The 17,207-nt window shown below is 35.3% G+C and overlaps 2 protein-coding genes across 4 annotated transcripts in view; one reads left to right on the top strand and one right to left on the bottom strand.

The window, feature by feature from the left end:
• Positions 1-2,505, bottom strand: part of LOC106871130 (uncharacterized) — a 2,889-nt gene extending 384 nt beyond the window's left edge. Inside the window, exons 1-2 of the mRNA XM_014917440.3 lie at positions 2,329-2,505; positions 1-596 (exon numbers count right to left, since the gene is read on the bottom strand). The exon at positions 1-596 is cut by the window's left edge and continues 384 nt beyond it. Coding sequence (XP_014772926.1) covers positions 1-439 — 439 coding nt within the window. The 5' untranslated portion in view covers positions 440-596; positions 2,329-2,505. The remainder of the gene's footprint in view (positions 597-2,328) is intronic.
• Positions 2,506-4,971: 2,466 nt separating this feature from the next.
• LOC106871133 (uncharacterized) lies at positions 4,972-14,916 on the top strand. Of its 3 annotated transcripts, none has more exons than XM_089354818.1 (2): positions 4,972-5,170; positions 10,792-14,916. In XM_089354818.1, exon 2 carries the CDS (start codon positions 10,954-10,956, stop codon positions 12,865-12,867), a length of 1,914 nt encoding a protein of 637 aa, XP_089210944.1. In that variant the 5' UTR covers positions 4,972-5,170; positions 10,792-10,953; the 3' UTR covers positions 12,868-14,916. The 3 variants fall into 3 exon arrangements, with proteins under 3 accessions (XP_089210944.1, XP_014772928.1, XP_089210945.1); XM_014917442.3 differs by lacking the exon at positions 4,972-5,170 and adding an exon at positions 5,677-5,788; XM_089354819.1 differs by lacking the exon at positions 4,972-5,170 and adding an exon at positions 6,460-6,528.
• Positions 14,917-17,207: the final 2,291 nt, after the last annotated feature.

A 17,207-nucleotide genomic window follows, 5' to 3' on the forward strand; every position in this document is an offset into this window, starting at 1 on the left:
AATGATATGGTTTCTCACCTGTGTGAATACGTATGTGGAGAGTTAAATGTTCCTTCCGAGAGAATGACTTATCACAGATATCACAGTGATATGGTTTCTCACCTGTATGAACACGTTTGTGAAGCGCTAGGTATTCTTTCCGAGAGAATGATTTACTGCAAATATCACAGTCATGTTTCTCACCTGAATGAATAGCTTTATGGCTTGTTAATTTATTACGCTGTGGGAATGTTTTACCACAGATATCACACTGATATGGTCTTTCACCTGTGTGAATCCGTTTGTGATTAGTCAAAAGTCCATTCTGAGAGAATGCTTTAAAACAGATGTCACAGGTGTATGGTTTTTGTCGTATTTTTCTTTGTGTCAAATGAGATACAATTTTACTATTGGGTTGTGTTTCATCATGAACCTGACTCTCACACACTTTCTCCTCCATAGTGTCAATTTAGTGCTCATTAAATACAAATATAATTCATTTCGTTATGTTTTCTAATGGTGATGTAACCGACTACATAACATAATATCATTCTTCAGTCTTTCATATTTTTTCATTCCTTCCTTCCTTCCTTGATGTATCACTGGTGAGACATTCCCTGCAATGATAAGACAGTATAAAATATAAGAGACAATAAAATATTTATTTCAAATTTTGGCACAAGGCCAGCAGTTTCAGGACAGGAGTAAGTTGATTACAAGACCCCAGTGATGAACTGGTACTTATTTTATTGACCCCAAAAAAGAGTAAAGTTGACATCAGTAGAATTTGAACTCAGAACATAAAGATGAACGAAAAGCTGCCAAGCATTTTGCCTAGCATGCTAATGATTCTGCCGGCTTGCTGCCTTAGCAATAACATTGATTTCAAATTTTGGCACAAGGCCAGCAGTTTCAGAGTAGGGGTTAGTCGATTACATTGAACTTAGTACTCAATTGGTGCTTATTTCATTGACCCTGTAAGGATGAAAGGTAAAGATGACAGTGGAATTTGAACTAAGGACATAAAGATGGATGAAATGCTGCTAAGCATTTTGCCTAGCATGCTAACAATTCTGCCAGCCTGTTGCCTTAGCAATAATAATAATAATATTGATTTTAAATTTTGGCACCTTAATCTAAGCATATAATAATGATTATGATGATATTATTATATGCCTAGATTATTATCTTCTACAGAGTAGGGGTAGATGTTCTCAAGAAACAATTTGACCTCCTGCTGTCCAAGATCCCAGATAAACCTACACCACAGCAAGAAAATCTAAAGGGAGTATCAATATTGAACTTGCTCCTCTACCAAAAGCCAATCACAAAAGAAAGGCTATTGAAAATGTGATAACACTGGCGGTGTCCCAGCACAGCCACAGCCTTTGGGCTGAAACGCATGAAATATATACACACACACATATATATACATATATATATATATATATATATATATTCAGATTTACCTGAAAAACTGCGTGTATGTAGAGTAACTGTATCGAGAAGTGGTTGGTTCTATACACAAGCCCTGACTCTAATCCCAATGTTGAAAGTATAAATGATGCTAAGGGCCAAACGATTTTACTTTAATACACGTTAATAATACAGTTAAATCGCAATAAAAGTTCCATTGATACTATCATCAAATAATTCTGCAGTAGCATTCATTGCCCGGAGGTTTTGTTTCAGGCATGTAAACAATCATGAAAATGAAGAGAGGACATCTGAAGGATAGAGGTTATAACGGGTTGTAGAAAGAGTCTTTGACACTTATTCACGAAATATAGATACTTAACAATAAAGAGAAAAAGAATATGTGTTCGTTTAAAGAGCAATCTGTTAGAATCATAACAACATCGGAAAATTCATTACGATGTTTATTCCCGCTATTCATTGACGTTCGAAGTTTAAATCCCGTAGTTAACAAAATATAAGCATTTTTTGTCAAGGCGGCATCTCAGCAAAGCTGCAGTCCAACGAATGTAACAAGTAAAAAATAGAAGGTGGAAATATATTGAGTGAACTTAAGAATAGCGATTTTATTTTTTTTGTTAGGTAACTCAAGTTTATCTCTAACACGAAACAATCCAGGAATTATTTCCAATCAACAGAAACTTCTTTGAAATTGTATACCTAATTTTACAAGGCTAGCAATTTTAGGGGAGGAGGTAAGTTGATTACACCAACCCCAGTGTTCAACTGGTCCTTATTTTATTGACCCCTGCCTGAAAGGATGAAATGTGAAGCATTTTGCTAAGCATGCTCATGAAATGATTTTCATGGATCTCCTTAAGACTCAACTAAAAACAAAACAGACAGCAGACATATTTTCAAATGTCAACTTACCGTCTTATTGTATTTTATTCGTTATAATTACAATCATAACATACTAAACATGATTTTAGATTCATACATCTTTAAGTCGACGAAAAGAGAAGACGATAATTCCAGCCGTATTTTTATTATTAGTTATCTTTCGTTCTTAAGTCTTTAGTGTCAGGAGGTAATCAATTGAATTCAGTGAGCACTAAAAAGCTGATCGGAAAGATATAACGAAACGAAGAAAGCACCAAAATAATTAAATATTCAATCGAATATGAATTATTTTGGCAAGCTCATGATACAACTCATTACTTTATTTTCTAAGTATGCTAAATTTTTATGTCTACTCATCTGCAATACTGCTGCATTATCATTTTACTATAATAAATTTTCATCTCGAAGTAGTTTCCCCTGTCTTTTGTTGCTCAAAACCAATCGTTCAGGTGATTTTTCAAAATTTCGTGGCTCACTACATCGCGTCTTTTGCCTTTTCTTCCAACCACTTGAAGATTTTAAAATTCTTCATAGAATGCTTTCAAATTTTCCACACTGATGTAGTTTTGCATGCTCATGACGAATATAATACACATTTTTTTTTTTCGAGAAGTTAATAATTAACAAGACAGAAGCATTTAAAGTTATACATTTTTAGCCAATGAAATGGGCCCAATGTCACAAGGAATCGATGGTTGCTGCCATAGTTGCCATGGGAACAGACTGGCTGAATATGCAGACAATTTCGTTAATTTCATAAACATTCCATTACATTGACAAGAGAATGGAGAAAACTGAAAAGATGTTTTTTTTAAAATAATTTAATAAAAGCAACCCCCCCCCCAAAAAAAAAACAGGGATGGGTCTTTTAAAGAGAATTTAATGAAAGAAAGCAAAACAAAAAGTTTTTTTTTTTAAAGAATGTAATTTCAAGAAAACAATGATTAAATATTTTCGACCTGCCTCTAGAAATAACAGACATACATATGTATGTATTTATGTACTCCTGCATGCATATATAGAGACCTATCTTTCGGTTTTAATCTGGAAACTTAAAGGCAAAGGGACCAATTTCGACATCAAGTGGAAAATCCTCTCAAAACCCTGTGAGGCAATGTCTTACCACAAATACCATAGCGACAAGGCTTTTCACCTGAATAAATACATTTATGTAGTGTCAAATGCTCTTTGCGAGAAAATGTTTTACTACAAAGTTCATGGTGGTGTGGATTCTCACCTGTGTGAACACTTTTATGGATTGTTAATTTACTACATTGAGAGAATGTAGCATCACAGTGATATGGTTTCTCACCTGTAAGAATACGTATATGATGAATTAAATACTTTCTGGGAGAATGATTTACTGCAGATATCACACCAGTTGTGTCTCACCTGTGCAAATGTTTTCCCACAAATATCACAAAAGTATCGTCTCTTACCTGTGGGAACACATCTGTGATAATTTAAAAGTCCATTCTGTGAGAATGCTTTAAGAGCAGTTGTCACAGGTGTATGATTTCTTGTTTGTACCTATGTTAGATAAATCTTTAAATATCAGGTTGTGTTTCTCCATTGACCTGACACACATACTTTCTCTGCTATAAAATCAATTAGTGTTCAATACATTCAAACATTGTTCCTTCCTTTAAATTAATTACTGTTGATGCACTCACCTATGAAACACAAAAGAAAATATGGTTACCATACTCTACTATTGCCCATCATGTCACAAGTTCAAAACTTGCTTCTGATTTTACACTATTATTTCTGATAATAAACTGCAAAACAAAAATTGAAAATATCTGTAGACATGTTTCAGCTACAAAGAAATTATTTTTCAAGTTCAATTAAGAATTGCACATTCTTAAATTTTGTAGTCAGAAATGAGTCACCAAAATTTATGCTATTTGCTCCAATTAAAATCTAGATATGACACAAGTCAATTTTCAAGATTTTATTTATTTATTTTTTTTCTGTTAGGTAACTCAAGTTTATCTCTAACACAAAACAATCCAGGAATTATTTCCAATCAACAGAAACTTCTTTGAAATTGTATATCTAATTTTACCTATCAACTTAATAATAGTTTCAAATTTTGCTACAATTTCAGGGGAGGAGGTAAGTTGATTACACCAACCCCTGTGTTCAACTGGTCCTTATTTTATTGACCCCCTGCCTGAAAGGATGAAATGTTGCAAAGCATTTTGCTTAGTGTGCTCACAACCCTATATGTCTTCGTGGTGTTATGTCATTCTTCAGACTTTCATTCCTTCATGATCATCAATCCATATTTCAGGCCAAGCAAACTTCATTCTATTTTGTCTTGGTACTGTAATTTCTCTACATATACTGCAGAATCACAAGAAATACTACCTTATGGAATTACTTTCCCCACACCCAACATGACTGATGGAATCATTTGTACAAATTGCACTTTTTTCTTTCCATGTCATTACAATTTTTCGTATAAGGTTGCAACGTTTGATTAAACATGGATTTTTTACCATAACAGATTTACATATTTTTGGAAGTAGCTTAATAGTGAAAGAATTTCATGTATCTGAGACTTGATTGAAAAAGTGCATGCCCAAGTGGAAATAAATTTTTATACTCCATCCAGATTGGGTACAGTAGTTGTTAGAATAGAGTTTGCTAAATCCCCCCCCCCCCCCAGAAATTTGCTTCTTCTGTACTTTTACAACCATCCATGAAATATGTCTAGCCATTGGGAAAGATTGCATTGCTTGAAAAATAACTGAAGGTTGCCGACAGGAAGAGCATCCAGCTGTGGAAAAAAAATCTGTCTCAACAAATTCCATGTGAACCATGCAGTCATAGAAAAGTGGACGTTAAAACGATGTTGATGACTACAGTATGTATCTTCACCGCTTATCATTCACAGTGAGAACATCGTATATGAAACCTGTTATTCATAAATAGTGCTGTTACTTTTGACTTTTGCGTTATATGTATTCTCATCACAAGATACTTGTCAACCCAAAGCTATAATGGAAAGACATTTTTCTAAGTCGTTATGTCATGAAAATCGAATATGACTTCACATGGCTTCGACATAAACTTCTTAACTACACAACCATGCCTACACCTCTCAAATAATGGTATCCCTTACTATACAGACAATCATTAACGTCATCATTATTTGCCCACTCCTGTCTGTTCATTAAAGCAATTACTTTTTATTGCATTCTGCACAGGATCTTTCGTTTTGTTTTTACAGTCACCTGCTTTTGTAATGAAATTAATTTATTAGTCTCATACATTCCACATATTTCCATCGGCTGAGTCAGTTACGAAAGCATGGCTGCTCGTTTTGTCGATTAGTTGTAATGTATCACTTAGTTTGTTCTTTATTATCTTGATTAGCCTTTACAAAGATTTTTCTTAATGTCTTGTCTCTCTTAATTTTCCCGTATTTCTGCATCTATCATATCTAATCACACCAAATAGCGAAGAAAAATATTAGAAAACAGTAAGTTATATAAATACATCTCTACTCCTAACTAATTTTAGATTGATTGCTTTTTACATGTAAGGAAACTTTAAGATAATCTATGAAATTACTATTTGTATCAATTTATCTTGAAGATCCTTGCAAAGATAATTTTCAGGCAAATTCTTCTAATGACACAGTGTTCTTTCATAAGTTTTGTTTTAATTTCTTTTTTATACTCTTGTTTCATTGCATTTTTGTTTTGAAACAAAAATCATACATTATCACTGTTTAAAAGATGTAAATTATTTTTTAATTTGTTATTCTTGTAATATTTTTCTTTCATAAAGTTTCAAAATATCGGTCATTTATTTGACCGCATTCTGTTCCTTCATAAAGCGATACGTACGTCCTTGTTATAATGAATTAGGCAAAACCCTTTTATAATTCAAAAAATGGTGGTTGTCGTTAGTGCGCCGCTGTCGCATACATATATATATAAATATATATATATATATATATAAATATATGTATGTATGTATATCACTTAGCGAATGTCATGTAGGAAAATATATTTAAAACTATTTCTTGCCTTTAACCATAACCATTATGATTAGAAATATTGCATATTTTCCAACTTTTTAACGTATATATTTTTTTCTCGTTTGCTTCTGTGATTCTTAGTGAGGAATTATTTTCCCACTTAGCTGCAGAAATTTTTGTGGAACAAGGTGAACAAAAGAAAAAGGACGAAAAAACAAAACAATAACAGAGTATCAGTTAGTAGGACAATGTCCAATGTATTTGATGTTAAATTTATTGTATTTTTATGTATTGTACATCAATGATATACTTAAGTTTTATTAATAGTTAATGTTCACAGTTTAAATTCTATAGCACTTGCCAGCTTTGTTAGGCACCAACTGGGCATTTCTATTATAACCGTGTATGAGTAATTAAATGGTTTGGTGGCCGTAATTTTAGGGTGTTAAATAAGAAATCTGCAGTTGTTTTTTTGTTACTACAGCCAATGATAAAACATAAATATTTCAGTATTCACAACAGTGGTGGCAACATAAAAGAAATTTAATTTTCTCATTATCAGTATAATAAAAAGCATTGAAAAAAACCCCCTCTTGTTGATGGCTATTAGTATATTTGTCGAGCGGAAGAATTTTTTTCTCTAGCGGGTTGTGCTACGGTCAGCTTATCTGGCTTAACGGGAAATTGCTTTTTTGGCGCTGTCGTCGAGTCATAATCCCTGTAAATACATCCTCGACGCGAATAAAAACAGAAAGGACAGTCTCGATCTTGTTCATTTTTGAATTTTTGGTACCATTTAAAATTCCAGAATATTTCCTATTTTCTTTCGATGTTCTTTTACCGGCCGGTAGAGAGAAGGAAATCTGGCGATCTTAGTTCGGTCGAAGGTTAAATAAGTTAAAATAAAATAGAAATATTCGAACGGAATTCTGGTTTAGGCGCCCCATATAACCCCGGTAGTTTTAGCAGTCGGAAATTAAATAGGAAATGAAATAGATTATATAAAAACTAATTATTGAATTTCTTTCAATGACTTTACTTTATTATATCATCCCATAAAGACCATCTATCTTGGTCGCCCAGTGCCGAAATTTTGTTGCCCTTGACCTGAAAGCCCATTCAAACTTCCACTCAGAATGCGATACCACGGGTATTTTGTCATAATCAGATAACTCGAGCTTAATTCAGAATTCTCCCTTATGGAGAAGATACACAAGTCATGTACGCTAGATCAACAAGATGTGTTGTGTCATTTGCCGCGAGTGCGTAAGCGTAACGGAGCAGTTGAATCTTCTGAACTTTGGCTAAAGAAGTTTATGATTGAACCGAAGAATCCTGAGGCATAGTATTGGGATACATCATCTTGCATTTGTATTTCGGTTTCATGGAATGTTTAGTGCAAAAGAGGAAATACAACGGAGGGAGGGTGTTTCTAAGAGGTCAATGGCTCGCAGAAAATTGAGTGAGACTGTGATGTCACGGTCTCAGTCGATCACTGACATAACCCTAGATAAGTTGCTGCTCCATCGATATTTTTGGCATTGAAATGTGTGAGCTGTGATACAAAACTAAAGATTCAATGAACTTTTGGGGAATTTATCAGTTTTAACGTCAATAATTTCCCTAAATATTGTTCTTAACAGTGATTTGATATACAGACTTCCGTCAAGCAGAATCGGTCAAAGTTATGGTCTTCAGCATTATACAATTACAGTTAGGTCTTCGTTGATTTTGTCACTGGATCCCTCTGAAATTTATCTCCCTTAACAAATTTGGATAATTTATGTTAATTTATTTAATTTCAAATTAATGTATATGTACAAAATTCGTATCTACTGAAGCTAGAAAAAATGAAAATCTGAAACAACTGCACTTTGTGACTCAGTTGTTCATACACACAAACAAACAAAATTAAAATTACGAGTGTCATTTTAGCAAGCTGATCTTAAAACAATTGATATGTTGCAATAACTGGGGAACACTATCCTCTATATTCAACCGTCTTTTTAAAAGATGAAGTTGGAAGTAGGGTTGGGTGCTATTTCTAGTGTATTTGTTTTCAGGTTCAGTCCCACTGCATGGCACCTTTGGGTCAAGTGTCTTCTTTAACCTTGGGCTGGCCATAACTTTGTGAATGGATTTGGTAGATGAAACCGAATGAAGCCTATTGTGTCAAAATAAAGACGTGCACTCCCTCTCCTGGGAACAATTTCCTTTCAACATCCATCTCATTCATATTTTCCTTGCATTGATCACTCCTGTGCTTGCCCGTTATATCTCCCCGTCTCCTCAAACTCATGTCCCCTTTACTCCCAATCTACCTTTCTTTAGTCTTGCAGGCTGCAAGGTGACTTCATTAGTGCTGGTGCCATGAAAAAATGCCCAGTACATTCTGTAAAGTGATTGATGTTAAGGACATCCATCTGTAGAAACCTAGTCAAAGCAGGCATTTGAGCATAATGCAGTCCTCTGGCTCATTGGATCCTGTTAAATAGTCCAATCCATGCCAACATAGAAAATGCAAATATGATGGTGGTTGTGTTTGTGTAAAATGGTCTTTCAGTTCTTGTTTTTCAGATTCACTCTCAAGGCTTTGGTTAGCTTGGTGCTATAGTAGAAAGCAATTGTACAAAGTCCCACAGTATGGGGCTGAACCTGAGACCATTTGGTCAGGATTAGAAAGTGAACTTAACCACATAAGTACGCCTGTGTCTACATTGTTTTTCATTTTGCTGCTATAACTCAATTATTTCTATGTGAAGACTGACAGAAAATCAGCTTCTGGTAAAAGAGAGAAGCAGAGCATAGAACTGTGAATGCTAACAACTCCAGCCACAAATGAAATAAAGTTTTGTCTTGATCCTTCACAAATGCAACAGATTTTCGGTGTTTTCATGCATATGGATGACATATCACCATCGTCTTCATTTTAATGTTCACTTTTTCATGCTTGCATATGTAGGATGGATTTTATGAAAGCAGATTTCCTATGGTAAGATGCCCTTCCTGTCATCAACCCTTGTGTTTCCAAGCAGGGAAATATTTCCCCATGGTTTGACATGTTCATGCAGAGTATTGGAAATGACACTACTTACTTAGGTGATTGGTGACACATACAACTAGCATTCAATCTCCTGCAACACACATACACAGACATATATGTATATATATATATATATATATATATATACATGTACATGTACATGATGGACTTTCAGTTTCTGTCTCCCAAATCCACTTATAAAGCTTAGGTTAGTCCAAGGCTATAGTAGGAGACACTTTCCCCAAGGTGCCTGCAGTGGAACTGAACCTGAAACTATGTGATTGAAAAGCAAGGTTCTTAACCACAGAGCCATGCCTGACTTTTTACAAAATATTTTTAGACTGAGAACTCTTGCTTTTGAATTCTGTGGTCAGTTGCGTGGGAGGGACTAAAAGAACTGCAATAATTTCTGTGTGACGATCATTGACTGTCCATTCATTGTCTAGTCTGAAGGTTAAATATTTTTGCAGAGGACATCTTAAAATTTCAATGCACAACATTGAAAAGATGTGTGACAGTGGTAGGATGTGCGAAATATAATTAGAAGTTAGCTTTCTCTTAATATTCCATTGGTATGCTCAATTCAAGCTATAGTTCAACACCACCAGGAGTGTATATGATTCCACTTTAGAAAATAACTGAATTGGATTGTTTCCAGTCACCTTTTTATTTTAACTATATCTCCATGATGTTTCATATGAATAGCACATGTCAATCTATCTTCAAGTCAAGGATGGCATATTCAGTTATTCAGTTGTCTTGAAAATATTTGACATGGACCAAGATATGTGGTGCATTGTTATACTCAAGAAGACCCACCCACCACAACAGAATTGATGTCCTAAAACCAAGGTGCCACGCAGAAAGTATTGGTGTTGGTGTCACACAAATGGCACTGGTGATGGTGCTATGTAAAAAGCACCCACTACACCCTGTAAAGTGGTTGGCATTGGGAAGGGCACCCAACCAAAACAGACTATGGAACCTGGTGTGGCCCCTGGCCTTGCCAGCTCCTTTCAAGTCATCCAACCCATACCAGCATCGAAAACAGATGTTAAATGATGATGATCACATAAAATTCTTCATAATTGTTCTCTATATTTGGAGAATAATCATACATTGTGTTAAATACAAACATCTTGCTTGAATGTGCATTCTGACAACCTAACACCATTGTCTTACTAACGGCCTGGTTTCATTTTTCCTCCCGTTATATTATCACAAACACTTCAAATTCAATTTCAAGTCCCATCAGCAATTGGAATCATTCTGCCATTCATCCCTCCAGAAAGATTTCCTCCCAACACTATCCACCACATGGCCATATCTTTTCTTCAGAAATTTTCTGTCTCTTTCTTGTTGTTTTACATTCAGTGTCTGTATTCAAGTTTATTCCCCAGAAACTTCTGTTAATGTTTTATTGTCCTTTATATTTTATACTGTTTTGTTATTTCAGAATTTCTCTCTACAAAGATACCCCCACGGAATAAATGAAGAGTATGCAAGACTAAAAAAAATGACCTTATCAAGATATGTAATATCAGTTATATAACCTTGAAGTAATTTATGAAGTTGTAAAGAAAGGTATTGCATTTGTATTTAATGAACAAGTGGAACAATGGAGGAGGAACAATGTGAGAGTCAGCTTCATGATGATGAAGTCAAATCTGAGGACGAGCAGCTTGACGATGAAGTAAGATCTGAAAGTCCAATTCATGATGATATAAAATCTGAGACAAAGTTAGATATAACAAAGAAATTATACACCTGTGATGTGTGTTTGCTAATCTTTTCTGATGTCGGAAGTTTGACAGAGCATAAACAGATACATGGGCCTGAAAAACCATATCCATGTGATATCTGTGGCAAATCATTTTCACACAAAACTAATTTAACTCGTCATCACAAACATGCACATTCTGAAGGCAAATCCTGCTGCTGTGATATCTGCGGTAAAACATTTATGACAATCGAAACCTTAGCTACTCATAAACGCACTCATACAGATAAGAAACCATATCATTGTGATGTCTGTAGTGAAAGCTTTACAAAACGTAAAACATTGAATGTCCATAAACGTCGTCACACTGAGAAGCCACACGAATGTGATGTCTGTGGGAAAACATTCTCTCACAGTGCTTATTTAACTTCTCACAAACTGACCCATTCAGAAGAGAAACCATATGAATGTGATAGCTGTAGTAAGACATTTTCTCGGAAAGATTACTTGAAACGTCACAGACGTGTTCACACTGGGGAAAAACCATATGAATGCAATGTGTGTGAGAAATCGTTCTCTGGTAGTGCGAATCTAACTTGTCATAAGCGTAAACATACAGGTGAAAAACCATACGAGTGTAATATCTGTGGTAAAACATTCTCGACAGTTGGAAATCTATCTTCTCATAAACGAATTCACTCTGATGAGAAACCATACGAGTGTGATATCTGCCATAGAACATTCTCTCAAAGCGGACATTTAACTAATCATCAAAGTGTTCACACAGGTGAGAAGCCACATCGCTGTGATGTCTGCGGTAAAACGTTTTCAATCAGTGGAGATTTAACACGTCACAAACATAGTCACACTGTTGAGAGACCTTTCCCGTGTGATGTCTGTGATAAAAAGTTCACAACCAGTGAACATTTAGCTTCTCATAAACTTATTCACATAGAGAAACCTCATGAGTGTGATGTCTGCGGTAAAACATTTTCAAGAAAAAGATATTTAATTAGACACAAACATATCCATACCGGGGACAAGTCTTACCACTGTGACATCTGTGGTAAATCATTCTTTATGCATGCAGACTTAATTCTTCACAAGCAAATTCATACAGGTGAGGAACCTTACCAGTGTGACATATGTAATAAAATATTTGCAAGAAAGAGGTATTTAGTTAGGCACAGACACATTCATAAAGGCAATAAAACTTCCCAGTCTGATAGTAACTGTGATAAAAATGCACCTGAAGATGAAAATTCAGCTGATAATGAACCTGGAGATGAAAATTCAACAGCTAATAAAGATACTCACACAGAGAAACTACATCAGTGTGATGCCTGTGGTAAGATATTTGCACAGAAGAGATATTTAATTCGGCACAAACATATTCACTCAGATGAGAAGCCCTACCACTGTGATACGTGTGGTAAAACATTCTCTCGAAATGACTATTTGACACTTCACAAGCGTGTCCACTCAGGGGTAAAACCATATAACTGTGATGTTTGCGGTAAAGCATTCTCTACAACTAAAATTTTAACTCGTCATAAACGAATTCACACCGGAGAAAAACCGTACCAATGTAATATGTGTGGTAAAACATTTACGTATAAAACTACTTTAAATTATCACCACCAGAAAAGCAAAGACTGCCTTTATATACCACACGGCTTGGATGTTCTTGCCTCTCAATCTGCAGCAGAGTCTTCTTATCCTTTGCCAGGAGCATCTCTAATGACTTCGCAAAATCCTACAACCCACTATCCTACATCCAATATGGCTCTGTTAGCAGCACACTCGCTATAAAAACTACAATGTCTACAGCTTGTATTGCTTCCAACTCCAAACTGCATTTCAACAAAACTTTTCAAAACAGAGTTGTCATGTAAAAGGACTCCTGCTAAATATAACCATATCTAGGTGTCTGGTCTTGGGTGTGTTCTTTCCCTAAGCCTCTGTACTCTTTGGCCTACATCTTATCAACCAAAATCTTCAACCTTTCTCATTTTCCAGAAAGATCTATGGAAACATGCAGCAGTGTATTGCTTCTTCCAAAATGGGAATTACCAGCCTATTTATCTTTCTCTTACTCTCTTCCAGCACCTCAGAAATGATAACAGAAACAGTTGTAAACATTTTCTCCCTCAGTGGCCTCCATTAAGTATCTTTAGATGTATTTCAACTGGAGATTTGTTTTGTGAGTACTCTAGTGAAAGATGGCATTTTAATCCATTTTGCCTGAATACCTAAGCTGAGGTGCCTACCATTGGTTTATATCATGTCTTTTTGTCTGGATTTCTGCAAAATCAATGCACTGTTAAATGTGTGCAGATGAGGCCCTCACCAATACATATTTTATAAACTCTGGTCTACTCCATGGTCCAACTACATTTCCAACACTTCTATGCAGACGATTTTACTGTCGCTCTTACATACATCCAAGCCCAACACGGGTCTTGTGCTTTTTCCATGAAACCGAGGAAGCTTGAACAGATTCTTCATGACTTTAATGACAATCTAATCTCTTTCAACAACATAATAACAAGCCAAGCAGTCAATCCTGTATTTCATCCTCTATAAACATGATCGAAGTCCCAGAAAGTGCAAGATCTCACAATCTTCAATGATCTCTCATGGTAATCTCTTGTGCTAAACACTTTTCACAATCCTCCGGAGCTTCATATCGTTCCTGTCAATAAAAAAGTGTAAACATTGACAATATGCTTAGTCATGTGTGCAAATTATGATCTCTACAGATGTTTACTCCAAAGTCATTGTAGAATGAGACTTCAGTGTTTTCTTGTAGGAAGACTCGATTGATTTGCTGTGGTGTGTGTATAATTCCTCATGCCAATATGATTGATATCTGTAGTTAAAACATTTGTAACAGATATTTGGTTTTCCACAAACATTCATATAGTTCATAACGATACTCATAGTATATGTCATTCTTATTCACCAATTTCCATAAACCTATTCATACAGGTGGCATTAATGATAAAATATTCTAGAAATTCTGTTTTAACTAGTCTCATGTCATAACTGAAAATCATTGTCGCAATTAAAGAAGCTATCACAACACAATAAATCACGGTATGTTGCCTGAATGAAATGTGTTTATATTAGAATTTTTAGTAAATCTTAGAAAATGAGTGACAGTTTTGTTTATAGTGCTATTGTAACATTTTTGGTAGAATTGTTTGAAAGACAACCATAAAATACAGCTGTAATATTTCACCATTCCTGACTCTTTAATTTTATATATATATATATAGATGTTACACATGATTGAGAAGGTCTTTGATGAAAAAAAATATTAAAAGTTGCATAAATGTAACTTTTCCTTTGAAATATTTCCATGTTAAATTCTTACAGTAGTTTAACTTTTTCCCTTTCAAATTGACAGAAATTGGAGGTTATTTTTGTAAATTACGTTCCAGAATCCTCCTCGACATTGTGTTTAAGCTGATTATAAACTGCTATTTGTCACTATAACCATTAACTTGGTCAAATCTTATTTTTTAAAGATAAATTTTATGTTGTAATTATATTTGAAATGGATATATAGAACTGTCTGTCAAATTATTACTCCTTTGGAAATGTTTTGTTACATTTCTGATTTACTTACAGTGGATTAACTTGAATAATGAATCTGGCTATAAATATGCAGTTATCAAAATTGTATCACTTAATTGCTGGCAATAAATGTGTATTTTAAAAAATAATCTTCTGATGTAAAAGTTGTCCTTCGAAATCTTATCTCATGGGATATCTTCAAATATATAAGTGCCAAATGAATGAATACATCAAAATTATAATGTAAAATCTAAATAATAAATATGATGAATTTCTCAATTTTTGCTTCATTTTTGTAAAAAGTGAATTTTCATTTATTCTTAAAATTTCAACTCTAAAACTTTTCAGGAGTTGGGATTTTTTTTCTTGATGGAATTTTTTCAGGAATGTGTAAAGCACCCATTACATCCTCAGAGTGGTTGGTGTTAGGAAGGGCAGCCAGCCATGGAAACCATGCCAAATCAAACTGGAGTCTGGTGCAGCCCTGGTTAATGCATGACCCAGAGAACTATCGGAGGGATAAAAGCAATGTTGATAGGCAGATGTTCATTAATACTTGCTTGTGGAAGCGCAATGGCCCAGTGGTTAGGGCAGCGGACTCGCGGTTTCAATTCCCAGACCAGGCGTTGTGAGTGTTTATTGAGCGAAAACACCTAAAGCTCCACAAGGCTCCGGCAGGGGATGGTGGCGAACCCTGCTGTACTGTTTCACCACAACTTTCTCTCACTCTTACTTCCTGTTTCTGTTGTAATCTGTATTTCAAAGGGCCAGCCTTGTCATGTTGAATCTCCCAGAGAACTACGTTAAGGGTACACGTGTCTGTGGAGTGCTCAGCCACTTGCACGTTAATTTCACGAGCAAGCTGTTCTGTTGATCAGATCAACTGGAACCCTTGTCGTAACCGATGGAGTGCCAACCAACCAACCAACCAATACATGCTTACAAAGAGTCTGTCTTGAACCCATTTCTATTTATAGTTCTTGAAGAAATAACAAGTGTAAGAGTGAATTCCTTTGAGAACATCAATATTTCTTTCATGGGAGAACAGCCCAAGAATGTATGTAGAACTAAACAAGTTAGGGAATCTCAAATTTCAATTCTAAATATGAACTCAATTCTGTGTACTTTGTACAAGCAAGGACCTATGCATGATATAGATTAACCCAGCAAGTGTTAGTTGTAAGGCAAGTTACGTATTATATATGGCTGATATTAACCATTAGCATTAACCTATCTCCTGACAGCAATATATACAATCAAGTTTTTTTTCCCTTTTTACACCCTACAATAACTACATTAAGTTACCTCAAAGAAAAACTAAAATACATGATAGCCCCACAGTACATAAGTACTAATGCACATGGTTTATCCCATTCCTTACAACACGAGTATAGTATTCAATGAAGCTAGTAATTTCCTATCTTTAAAACATCAATGTAGGCTCTTTGAGAAAACTGTTTGCTATACTTGCTTAGAAAGCATCATATCCCAAATATCCAACCAAAGTCATACTGACTATGCAGTCATAGTAAATTTACATTCTGGCCATACCACAAAGGCACTAGTGTACATAACAAAAATAAGACAGTACTGAAAATTATCAAAGAAAATATGTTCAAAACAAGGCATACACAGCACACTCAATTACATCTTGAAACTGATATAACTTGATCTTCTTATTCCAGTACATCTGGAGTTAACAATATACCTATAAACTGGAGCATTGTTGAGATTGCTTCCAAATATATCTCTTCCAGTCAGTATGATCTAAAAGTAAGCATCATTTCTAGAAAGATTCACTGTTACCTTGCAACAGTCTGCCAATCTCATGTTGCCAGACATTCCTGAACCTTCTGCCAAAGTTCCATTCATCTTTTTTTTACACTTTAAGGATCACACATTGCAAAAAACTGAATAGCAACTATTATCCACAGCTTCAAGTACACACACACACACACACACACATTCCATGGTTATGTAAAAATGTGTTCCATTTTCTTGTCTTCTCATAGTCACTGTTTGATTTCTTTCACTTACCTAGAGTAGTGCTGTTTTTTTTAAAAATTTTATTTTGTCCAGGTGTGGCCGTGTGGTTAAGAAGCTTGTTTCCTAGTCATGTGGTCTTGGGTTTGGTTTCACTAAATGGCACCATGGGCAAGCCCTGGACCAATCAAAGCCTTATGAGTGGATCTGCTATATATATATATATATATATATATATACACACACACACATCATCATCATTTAATGTCTGTTGCCCATGCTGGCATGGGTAGGACAGTTTAGCTGAGCTGGAAGGCTGCACCAGACTCCAGTCTGATTTGGCATGGTTTTCTATTGCTGGATGCCCTTCCTAATGCCAACCACTCTGAGAGTGTAATGGGTGCTTTTACATGCCACTGGCACAGGTACCATTTGCGTGACACTGGGGTGCTTTTACATGCCACTGGCATGAGTGCCAATTTATGTGACTCCGATATCTGCCATGACTGCGATTTTGCTTGGCTTGATGGGTCTTCTTCTCAAGCATGACATAATACCAAAGGTCTTGGTTATTGCTTCCGTGAGGC

The sequence above is a fragment of the Octopus bimaculoides genome, chromosome 7, assembly GCF_046866305.1.
Source record: "Octopus bimaculoides isolate indiv1 chromosome 7, ASM4686630v1, whole genome shotgun sequence".
Taxonomy (NCBI): Eukaryota; Metazoa; Mollusca; class Cephalopoda; order Octopoda; family Octopodidae; genus Octopus; species Octopus bimaculoides.